The 11884-nt window shown below is 47.5% G+C and overlaps 1 protein-coding gene across 1 annotated transcript in view; it reads right to left on the minus strand.

The window, feature by feature from the left end:
• LOC124799129 overlaps positions 1 to 11884 on the minus strand; it is a 128469-nt gene that overhangs the window by 35152 nt on the left and 81433 nt on the right. The window contains exon 13 of the mRNA XM_047262669.1: positions 361 to 673. Coding sequence (XP_047118625.1) covers positions 361 to 673 — 313 coding nt within the window. The remainder of the gene's footprint in view (positions 1 to 360; positions 674 to 11884) is intronic.

Genomic DNA, 11884 nt, shown 5'->3' on the forward strand with positions numbered 1-11884 from the left:
GGGCCATACCGAAATCCAAAACCTCTCTGTACAGTTGTCGAAAAATCGGCAGGAGGACCGTTCGGTAACAGGTCTCAGAAGCTTACTGAATAGGAAATTTGGATAAAGAACTGAAAATGATATCACTACCGAGACTAGCCTATTGCACCGATTGGTATGAACAATATAGAATAGGGCCCCAGTGCATGACTTTTTCAGGCTGCATCTGTTACTAGCAGAGCAGCTGATTCAAGTTGAAATGCTGATATTTTATATGATAACTGGAAAACCTTCAACCTTTTATTATATTGCACTACTGACCGTAATAAAACATAGTTTATCCAAGATTGTGCATTACTCTGTGCCTCATAGACTATGTACCTATCAATTGCTTCTCTCATCCCAGACAAGAGAGCCCGACGAAACCAGTCACATCGAGCAGCAACTATAACTCTGTGTGCCCTCACACTGGCCGCTTCCTCAGGCTGTTCTTCTAACTGTTGAGGTTCGGGCTGTGGCTGCGGCTGCGGCTGTGGCTGGGATAACTGTAGCTGTGGCTCACTGGAAGGTGATTGTTGTGCTTCTTCAGACCTGCTCCTCTCCTTGCCACCATGTCTTGAAGTTTCATTACCCTCCTCAGCTGCAGTCTGCTTTGTCTGACTAGCTGTGTGATCTATCACACAATCTGGAGCATCTGCAAGTTTACAAGATGAACATTTGCAGCATGGCAGTCACACTTTAAATTTATGTCAACAACTGACAAAGATGGTGATAATGCTGCTGCATCTGTTAGTGACTTGGGTTTAAGAAGTACAAACTACTATCTTATAAATGTTTGAATAAGGTTACCAAACGTCTTCAGTGAAGAACTAATGTTGGTAAAATTTGTGACTATACCCTAACCTTAATCAGATAGAGTAAAATGTAATCTGAAATGGCCCATACACAATTAAGTTTTGCGTCCTATAATAAACAACTCCAATTAACTCTTGCTCATCACTACAAACTCTTTTATACTGCAGCATTCAACATCCTCATGCACATTGTTGAAAACAGCATGAAAGTTACAACTGTCTTGCATCACTGGAAAAAATGACACATTTGCAATTGTTGAAGCAAACTTACAGCTCTTATGAGTGGTGATACAATCATGCTGGAAATTCCTAATGTAAGCAATTATCAAGACAATTTCATGGTGAATAATTGATCAAAAAATTGCACATACTTGTTTTTGCATAACTTTTTTAAAAAAAGCATTCATAATTGCCTTTCTAAAAGACAAAGCAGCCATTAACAGAATTAGAGAACACACTCATCTTTTAATTTTCAGGCTTTTACATAAATATTACTAAGCTGGTATATGTTAACTAAGGAGGAACCTATTTGTGATACTTGGGGCAGATGTTTCACTAGACTATAAGCCTGCCTGAAACCCACATGTTATGGGTTAATAAAAATTACAGGTTAAAAGTGTTTTGTGGTGTGTAGGCTGTGTTCAAATGTATAATTAGTCCCTAAAGCGAACAATTATCAGGTACCAATGTATAAATACTGCTTTGATTAAAATCAAAGTTTCAAGTTCTCATTACTGGAACATACACTCCTGGAAATGGAAAAAAGAACACATTGACTCCGGTGTGTCAGACCCACCATACTTGCTCCGCACACTGCGAGAGGGCTGTACAAGCAATGATCACACGCACGGCACAGTGGACACACCAGGAACCGCGGTGTTGGCCGTCGAATGGCGCTAGCTGCGCAGCATTTGTGCACCGCCGCCGTCAGTGTCAGCCAGTTTGCCGTGGCATACGGAGCTCCATCGCAGTCTTTAACACTGGTAGCATGCCGCGACAGCGTGGACATGAACCGTATGTGCAGTTGACGGACTTTGAGCGAGGGCGTATAGTGGGCATGCGGGAGGCCGGGTGGACGTACCGCCGAATTGCTCAACACGTGGGGCGTGAGGTCTCCACAGTACATCGATGTTGTCGCCAGTGGTAGGCGGAAGGTGCACGTGCCCGTCAACCTGGGACCGGACCGCAGCGACGCACGGATGCACGTCAAGACCGTAGGATCCTACGCAGTGCCGTAGGGGACCGCACCGCCACTTCCCAGCAAATTAGGGACACTGTTGCTCCTGGGGTATCGGCGAGGACCATTCGCAACCGTCTCCATGAAGCTGGGCTACGGTCCCGCACGTGCCCGTCGACCTGGGACCGGACCGCAGCGACGCACGGATGCACGTCAAGACCGTAGGATCCTACGCAGTGCCGTAGGGGACCGCACCGCCACTTCCCAGCAAATTAGGGACACTATTGCTCCTGGGGTATCGGCGAGGACCATTCGCAACCGTCTCCATGAAGCTGGGCTACGGTCCCGCACACTGTTAGGCCGTCTTCCGCTCACGCCCCAACATCGTGCAGCCCGCCTCCAGTGGTGTCGCGACAGGCGTGAATGGAGGGACGAATGGAGACGTGTCGTCTTCAGCGATGAGAGTCGCTTCTGCCTTGGTGCCAATGATGGTCGTATGCGTGTTTGGCGCCGTGCAGGTGAGCGCCACAATCAGGACTGCATACGACCGAGGCACACAGGGCCAACACCCGGCATCATGGTGTGGGGAGCGATCTCCTACACTGGCCGTACACCACTGGTGATCGTCGAGGGGACACTGAATAGTGCACGGTACATCCAAACCGTCATCGAACCCATCGTTCTACCATTCCTAGACCGGCAAGGGAACTTGCTGTTCCAACAGGACAATGCACGTCCGCATGTATCCCGTGCCACCCAACGTGCTCTAGAATGTGTAAGTCAACTACCCTGGCCAGCAAGATCTCCGGATCTGTCCCCCATTGAGCATGTTTGGGACTGGATGAAGCGTTGTCTCACGCGGTCTGCACGTCCAGCACGAACACTGGTGCAACTGAGGCGCCAGGTGGAAATGGCATGGCAAGCCGTTCCACAGGACTACATCCACCATCTCTACGATCGTCTCCATGGGAGAATAGCAGCCTGCATTGCTGCGAAAGGTGGATATACACTGTACTAGTGCCGACATTGTGCATGCTCTGTTGCCTGTGTCTATGTGCCTGTGGTTCTGTCAGTGTGATCATGTGATGTATCTGACCCCAGGAATGTGTCAATAAAGTTTCCCCTTCCTGGGACAATGAATTCACGGTGTTCTTATTTCAATTTCCAGGAGTGTATGTATCACTAGCACTGAATGCTGGAGATCTGAGTATCACGCTGGGTTGCTGTCCTAAAGCCACTCTAAAGACAGTGACAAGTATTTCTTCCAAACAAAAACGTCTGATAGACCTAAACATATAAATGATTAATGGAAAATCTCATATAAGATGTGAAACAAATACTAACAAAGAGATAGAGGGGCTGGCCAGTACTTACCTCAGCTCAGTACAGCCGATAGATACACATAAAACAGAACTGAAAATTTACATTCCTAGCTTTCGGAACTTTGTTCCTTCATCAGGGAGGAGAGAGGGGAAAAAAGGGAAGAAGGGAAAGTGGATTCAGTTACTCACAACCCAGGTTATGAAGCAACAGGGAAAGGTAAACAGGGAGGGTAGCAAGGATGGAGGCATGGTTGTCAGAGGGAAGCCAAAGATATTCTACTGTAAGTACTGTGCCAGCTTCAAACCAAAGAGGATGCATACAGAAGTAAAGTATAAAGATAAACACAACTATGTGGATGAAAAGATGCGTGAATGGCTAAAGAGGAAAGGGAAAGAGGAGAAGACTGAAGAGTGAATGGGAGTGAGGTTGTTTAACGTAGGTTCAGTCCAGGGGGATGGCGGGATGAAAGGATGTGTTGGAGTGCAAGTTCCCATCTCCGCAGTTCAGAGGGACTGGTGTTGGGTGGGAGAAGCCAAATGGCACATACGGTGTAGCAGGTTCCTAGGTCCCTAGAATTATGCTGGAGGGCATGCTCCGCTACTGGGTATTGGGCATCTCCTAGGCGGACAGTTCGTCTGTGTCCGTTCATTCGCTCAGCCAGTTTGGTTGTTGTCATGCCGATGTAAAAGGCTGTGCAGTGCAGGCACGTCAGTTGATAAATGACATGTGTAGTTTCACACGTAGCCCTGCCTTGAATTGTTGGGCGGATGCATGGGGCAGGTTTTGCAGCGGGGTCGGTTACAGGGGTAGGAACCGCTGGGTAGAGAAGGTAGTCTGGGAATATTGTAGGGTTTAACAAGGATGTTACGGAGGTTAGGGGGGCGACGAAAGGCAACTCTGGGTGGTGTGGGGAGAATTTTGTCAAGGGATGATCTCATTTCAGGGGTTGACTTGAGAAAGTCATATCCCTGGCGGAGTAATTTGTTGATGTTTTCGAGGCCAGGATAATATTGGGTGACAAGGGGGATGCTTCTGTGTGGTCTGGGGGTAGGAACATTGTTGTTGGACGGGGAGGAATGTATTGCTCGGGAAATCTGTTTGTGGACAAGGTCTGCAGGATAGTTGCGGGAGAGGAAAGCACTGGTCAGGTTATTGGTGTAGTTGTTGAGGGATTCGTCACTGGAGCAGATACGTTTGCCACGAATACCTAGGCTGTAGGGAAGGGAGCGTTTGATGTGGAAAGGATGGCAGCTATCAAAGTGAAGGTACTGTTGTTTGTTTGTGGGTTTGATATGGACAGAGGTGTGGATGTGAGCTTCAACAAGATGAAGGTCAACATCCAGGAAGGTGGCTTGGGTTTTGGAGAAGGACCAGGTGAAATCCAGATTCGAAAAGGAGTTGAGGTTATGGAGGAAATTAAGGAGTGTTTCTTCACCATGAGTCCAGACCACAAAGATGTCATCTATAAACCTATACCAGGCCAGGGGAAGCAGCTGTTGGGTCTTCAGGAAAGCCTCCTCCATGCGGCCCATGAAGAGGTTGGCATAGGAGGGAGCCATCCTGGTTCCCATGGCCGTTCCCCTGATTTGTTTGTAGGTCTGGCCTTCAAAAGTGAAGTAATTATGGGTGAGGATGAAGTTGGTAAGTGTGATAAGGAACGAGGTTTTTGGAAGATCTTCGGGTGGGCGTTGGGAAAGGTAGTGCTCAAGGGCAGAGAGACCATGGGTATGTGGGATGTTTGTGTAAAGGGATGTAGCATCTATGGTGACAAGAAAGGTTTCAGGTGGGAGAGGAGTGGGAATGGATTTGAGGCGTTCTAGGAAGTGGTTTGTGTCTTTGATGTAGGATGGGAGTCTGCGGGTGATAGGTTGTAGGTGCTGGTCTATCAGAGCTGAGATACGTTCGGTTGGGGATTTGAAGCCTGCTACAATGGGACGGCCAGGATGGTTCTCTTTGTGGATTTTGGGTAATAGGTAGAAGGTAGGGGTACGTGGCTCAGGTGGAGTGAGTAAGTCAATGGAAGCCGTTGTGAGGCTTTGTGAGGGACCTTGGATTTTTAGGATTTTTTGCAGCTCAGTCTGGATGGAGGGAATGGGATCCTGGGTAACAGCTTTGTAGGTTGAGGTGTCAGAGAGTTGACGCAGTCCTTCTGCCACATACTCCACACGGTCAAGTACGACAGTTGTGGAGCCTTTATCCGCCGGGAGGATGACAATAGAGTGGTCTATTTTCAGCTCTTTAATGGCACGGGATTCAGCTGGGGTGATGTTGGGGGTTGTCGGGATGTTCTTCAAGAAGGACTGGGAGGCAACACTGGATGTGAGGAATTCCTGAAATGTCTGCAAGGGATGGTTTTGGGGGAGGGGAGGAGGATCCCTTTGAGAAGGCAGTCGAAACTGTTCTAGACAGGGTTCAACACTGGGTCTAGTACTTGGGGGCTGTGTTTGGGTAGTGAAGTGATATTTCCAGTTGAGGTTCCGGGTGAATGAGAGGAGATCTTTAACCAGGGCAGTGTGGTTGAATTTAGGTGTGGGGCTAAAGGTTAAGCCTTTTGATAGAACAGATGTCTCTGGAGGAGAGAGGGATCTGGATGAGAGGTTTAGGACTGAATTGGGACTGGTGATATGTGGCATTTGACTGTGGTTATAGTTGAGATTTGGTCTGTGTGGGGTATGTGCTGGGATGGGGAGATTGAGTAGGGTGGCTAGGCTAGGTTTGTTGGCTATGAGGGGGGTTTGTTGAAGGTTCTGTTGTGGTTGGTGTTTGTGAGGGATAGGGAGAGGGACCCCACTTCTTAGGTGTTGCACTAGCACTGTGGATAGTTTTTTCAGGTGTTGTGTGGCATGGAACTCAAGTTTGCAGCTGGCTTCTAGGATGATGTTCCTCAGTGTGTTCTCCAAGCAAGGGTTTGAGAGGTGGAGGACTTTGAAGAGAGATAGGAGCTGCTGGGAGTGGTGGTTACATGAAGTAGTGTAGAGATTCAGGACAAGTTGGGTAAGGGCTAAGGATTGAAGGTTCTGGAAGTCCAGGAGAGACTGGTGGAAGGAGGAATTGCACCCAGAGACGGGAACTTTTAAGGTAAGCCCTTTAGGGGTAATTCCAAAGGTTAAGCAGGACTGGAGGAAAAGTATGTGGGATTGCAGTTTGGCTACAGTGAATGCATGTTTCCGGAATGAATGTAAATAATGTGGTATAGGATTAGGGTACATAGTGGGTAACTGGTGGATAGGGAAATTAAATAACTAAAGTTGAGATAGTAATCATAAGAAGGAGTAAAACACGGAGGGAAGGACGAGAAGGAAAGAAATTGTGTTGGTAATGTTCAATACCAAAGGAAGACCAGTAAATAAGAAAAATACGGGAAAAGTTGACCAGACCAAGCAAGTATGTCCAGATCAGGGGAAAAAGAACACACGTAGCTCAAAAACAGAGATAGCGAGTGGCGAAAAGCGATCGCGCGTGCCGCAAAAGCGATCGCGCGTGCCGCAAAAGCGATCGCGGGTGCCGCAAAAGCGATCGCGCGTGCCGCAAAAGCGATCGCGGGTGCCGCAAAAGCGATCGCGCGTGCCGCAAAAGCGATCGCGCGTGCCGCAAAAGCGATCGCGGGTGGGGCAGAAATGTCCCAAAAAAATTTTTCTTGTGGCAGAGAAAGATAGCCAATGGCACAAAAATATCGCCAGCAACAAGAAATCGACGGAAATGGATGATACTGGTAGGTGTGGAAGAGATTGTTGGCAGTGATTGTTGGCTGGGAAACAGCGAATAACGAACGTTAAAACTATGGAATGTTGAATAAATAAATCAATAAATAAAAAAGAGAAGAGGACTATAAATGGAACAAGATAATAGGAGGAAGATGAAACTAGCACAGTTGTGAAACTACACATGTCATTTATCAACTGACGTGCCTGCACTGCACAGCCTTTTACATCGACATGACAACAACCAAACTGGCTGAGCGAATGAACGGACACAGACGAACTGTCCGCCTAGGAGATGCCCAATACCCAGTAGCGGAGCATGCCCTCCAGCATAATTCTAGGGACCTAGGAACCTGCTACACCGTATGTGCCATTTGGCTTCTCCCACCCAACACCAGTCCCTCTGAACTGCGGAGATGGGAACTTGCACTCCAACACATCCTTTCATCCCGCCATCCCCCTGGACTGAACCTACGTTAAACAACCTCACTCCCATTCACTCTTCAGTCTTCTCCTCTTTCCCTTTCCTCTTTAGCCATTCACGCATCTTTTCATCCACATAGTTGTGTTTATCTTTATACTTTACTTCTGTATGCATCCTCTTTGGTTTGAAGCTGGCACAGTACTTACAGTAGAATATCTTTGGCTTCCCTCTGACAACCATGCCTCCATCCTTGCTACCCTCCCTGTTTACCTTTCCCTGTTGCTTCATAACCTGGGTTGTGAGTAACTGAATCCACTTTCCCTTTTTTCCCCTCTCTCCTCCCTGATGAAGGAACAAAGTTCCGAAAGCTAGGAATGTAAATTTTCAGTTCTGTTTTATGTGTATCTATCGGCTGTACTGAGCTGAGGTAAGTACTGGCCAGCCCCTCTATCTCTTTGTTAGTATTTGTTTCACATCTTATATGAGATTTTCCATTAATCATTTAGATCACCTATATGGTCCACATCCTTCATTGTTTTGTCCCTTTTGTTAGCTATCACTTACGTCTGTCATCTTAACACTTTCTCTTCTTCAGTGTTTTATATATACATAAATAAATATTTTCGTCACCAACTGTGCTAGTTTCATCTTCCTCCTGTTATCTTGTTCCGTTTATAGTCCTCTTCTCTTTTTTATTTATTGATTTATTTATTCAACATTCCGTAGTTTTAACGTTCGTTATTCGCTGTTTCCCAGCCAACAATCACTGCCAACAATCTCTTCCACACCTACCAGTATCATCCATTTCCGTCGATTTCTTGTTGCTGGCGATATTTTTGTGCCATTGGCTATCTTTCTCTGCCACAAGAAAAATTTTTTTGGGACATTTCTGCCCCACCCGCGATCTTTTTTGCGGCACGCGCGATCGCTTTTGCGGCACGCGCGATCGCTTTTGCGGCACGCGCGATCGCTTTTGCGGCACGCGCGATCGCTTTTGCGGCACGCGCGATCGCTTTTCGCCACTCGCTATCTCTGTTTTTGAGCTACGTGTGTTCTTTTTCCCCTGATCTGGACATACTTGCTTGGTCTGGTCAACTTTTTCCGTATTTTTCTTATTTACTGGTCTTCCTTTGGTATTGAACATTACCAACACAATTTCTTTCCTTCTCGTCCTTCCCTCCGTGTTTTACTCCTTCTTATGATTACTATCTCAACTTTAGTTATTTAATTTCCCTATCCACCAGTTACCCACTATGTACCCTAATCCTATACCACATTATTTACATTCATTCCGGAAACATGCATTCACTGTAGCCAAACTGCAATCCCACATACTTTTCCTCCAGTCCTGCTTAACCTTTGGAATTACCCCTAAAGGGCTTACCTTAAAAGTTCCCATCTCTGGGTGCAATCCCTCCTTCCAGCAGTCTCTCCTGGACTTCCAGAACCTTCAATCCTTAGCCCTTACCCAACTTGTCCTGAACCTCTACACTACTTCATGTAACCACCACTCCCAGCAGCTCCTATCTCTCTTCAAAGTCCTCCACCTCTCAAACCCTTGCTTGGAGAACACACTGAGGAACATCATCCTAGAAGCCAGCTGCAAACTTGAGTTCCATGCCACACAACACCTGAAAAAACTATCCACAGTGCTAGTGCAACACCTAAGAAGTGGGGTCCCTCTCCCTATCCCTCACAAACACCAACCACAACAGAACCTTCAACAAACCCCCCTCATAGCCAACAAACCTAGCCTAGCCACCCTACTCAATCTCCCCATCCCAGCACATACCCCACACAGACCAAATCTCAACTATAACCACAGTCAAATGCCACATATCACCAGTCCCAATTCAGTCCTAAACCTCTCATCCAGATCCCTCTCTCCTCCAGAGACATCTGTTCTATCAAAAGGCTTAACCTTTAGCCCCACACCTAAATTCAACCACACTGCCCTGGTTAAAGATCTCCTCTCATTCACCCGGAACCTCAACTGGAAATATCACTTCACTACCCAAACACAGCCCCCAAGTACTAGACCCAGTGTTGAACCCTGTCTAGAACAGTTTCGACTGCCTTCTCAAAGGGATCCTCCTCCCCTCCCCCAAAACCATCCCTTGCAGACATTTCAGGAATTCCTCACATCCAGTGTTGCCTCCCAGTCCTTCTTGAAGAACATCCCGACAACCCCCAACATCACCCCAGCTGAATCCCGTGCCATTAAAGAGCTGAAAATAGACCACTCTATTGTCATCCTCCCGGCGGATAAAGGCTCCACAACTGTCGTACTTGACCGTGTGGAGTATGTGGCAGAAGGACTGCGTCAACTCTCTGACACCTCAACCTACAAAGCTGTTACCCAGGATCCCATTCCCTCCATCCAGACTGAGCTGCAAAAAATCCTAAAAATCCAAGGTCCCTCACAAAGCCTCACAACGGCTTCCATTGACTTACTCACTCCACCTGAGCCACGTACCCCTACCTTCTACCTATTACCCAAAATCCACAAAGAGAACCATCCTGGCCGTCCCATTGTAGCAGGCTTCAAATCCCCAACCGAACGTATCTCAGCTCTGATAGACCAGCACCTACAACCTATCACCCGCAGACTCCCATCCTACATCAAAGACACAAACCACTTCCTAGAACGCCTCAAATCCATTCCCACTCCTCTCCCACCTGAAACCTTTCTTGTCACCATAGATGCTACATCCCTTTACACAAACATCCCACATACCCATGGTCTCTCTGCCCTTGAGCACTACCTCTCCCAACGCCCACCCGAAGATCTTCCAAAAACCTCGTTCCTTATCACACTTACCAACTTCATCCTCACCCATAATTACTTCACTTTTGAAGGCCAGACCTACAAACAAATCAGGGGAACGGCCATGGGAACCAGGATGGCTCCCTCCTATGCCAACCTCTTCATGGGCCGCATGGAGGAGGCTTTCCTGAAGACCCAACAGCTGCTTCCCCTGGCCTGGTATAGGTTTATAGATGACATCTTTGTGGTCTGGACTCATGGTGAAGAAACACTCCTTAATTTCCTCCATAACCTCAACTCCTTTTCGAATCTGGATTTCACCTGGTCCTTCTCCAAAACCCAAGCCACCTTCCTGGATGTTGACCTTCATCTTGTTGAAGCTCACATCCACACCTCTGTCCATATCAAACCCACAAACAAACAACAGTACCTTCACTTTGATAGCTGCCATCCTTTCCACATCAAACGCTCCCTTCCCTACAGCCTAGGTATTCGTGGCAAACGTATCTGCTCCAGTGACGAATCCCTCAACAACTACACCAATAACCTGACCAGTGCTTTCCTCTCCCGCAACTATCCTGCAGACCTTGTCCACAAACAGATTTCCCGAGCAATACATTCCTCCCCGTCCAACAACAATGTTCCTACCCCCAGACCACACAGAAGCATCCCCCTTGTCACCCAATATTATCCTGGCCTCGAAAACATCAACAAATTACTCCGCCAGGGATATGACTTTCTCAAGTCAACCCCTGAAATGAGATCATCCCTTGACAAAATTCTCCCCACACCACCCAGAGTTGCCTTTCGTCGCCCCCCTAACCTCCGTAACATCCTTGTTAAACCCTACAATATTCCCAGACTACCTTCTCTACCCAGCGGTTCCTACCCCTGTAACCGACCCCGCTGCAAAACCTGCCCCATGCATCCGCCCACAACCACCTACTCCAGCCCCGCGACTGGTAAAACATACACAATTCAAGGCAGGGCTACGTGTGAAACTACACATGTCATTTATCAACTGACGTGCCTGCACTGCACAGCCTTTTACATCGGCATGACAACAACCAAACTGGCTGAGCGAATGAACGGACACAGACGAACTGTCCGCCTAGGAGATGCCCAATACCCAGTAGCGGAGCATGCCCTCCAGCATAATTCTAGGGACCTAGGAACCTGCTACACCGTATGTGCCATTTGGCTTCTCCCACCCAACACCAGTCCCTCTGAACTGCGGAGATGGGAACTTGCACTCCAACACATCCTTTCATCCCGCCATCCCCCTGGACTGAACCTACGTTAAACAACCTCACTCCCATTCACTCTTCAGTCTTCTCCTCTTTCCCTTTCCTCTTTAGCCATTCACGCATCTTTTCATCCACATAGTTGTGTTTATCTTTATACTTTACTTCTGTATGCATCCTCTTTGGTTTGAAGCTGGCACAGTACTTACAGTAGAATATCTTTGGCTTCCCTCTGACAACCATGCCTCCATCCTTGCTACCCTCCCTGTTTACCTTTCCCTGTTGCTTCATAACCTGGGTTGTGAGTAACTGAATCCACTTTCCCTTCTTCCCTTTTTTCCCCTCTCTCCTCCCTGATGAAGGAACAAAGTTCCGAAAGCTAGGAATGTAAATTTTCAGTTCTGTTTTATGTGTA

This window comes from Schistocerca piceifrons, chromosome 1 (genome assembly GCF_021461385.2).
Source record: "Schistocerca piceifrons isolate TAMUIC-IGC-003096 chromosome 1, iqSchPice1.1, whole genome shotgun sequence".
NCBI lineage: Eukaryota > Metazoa > Arthropoda > Insecta > Orthoptera > Acrididae > Schistocerca > Schistocerca piceifrons.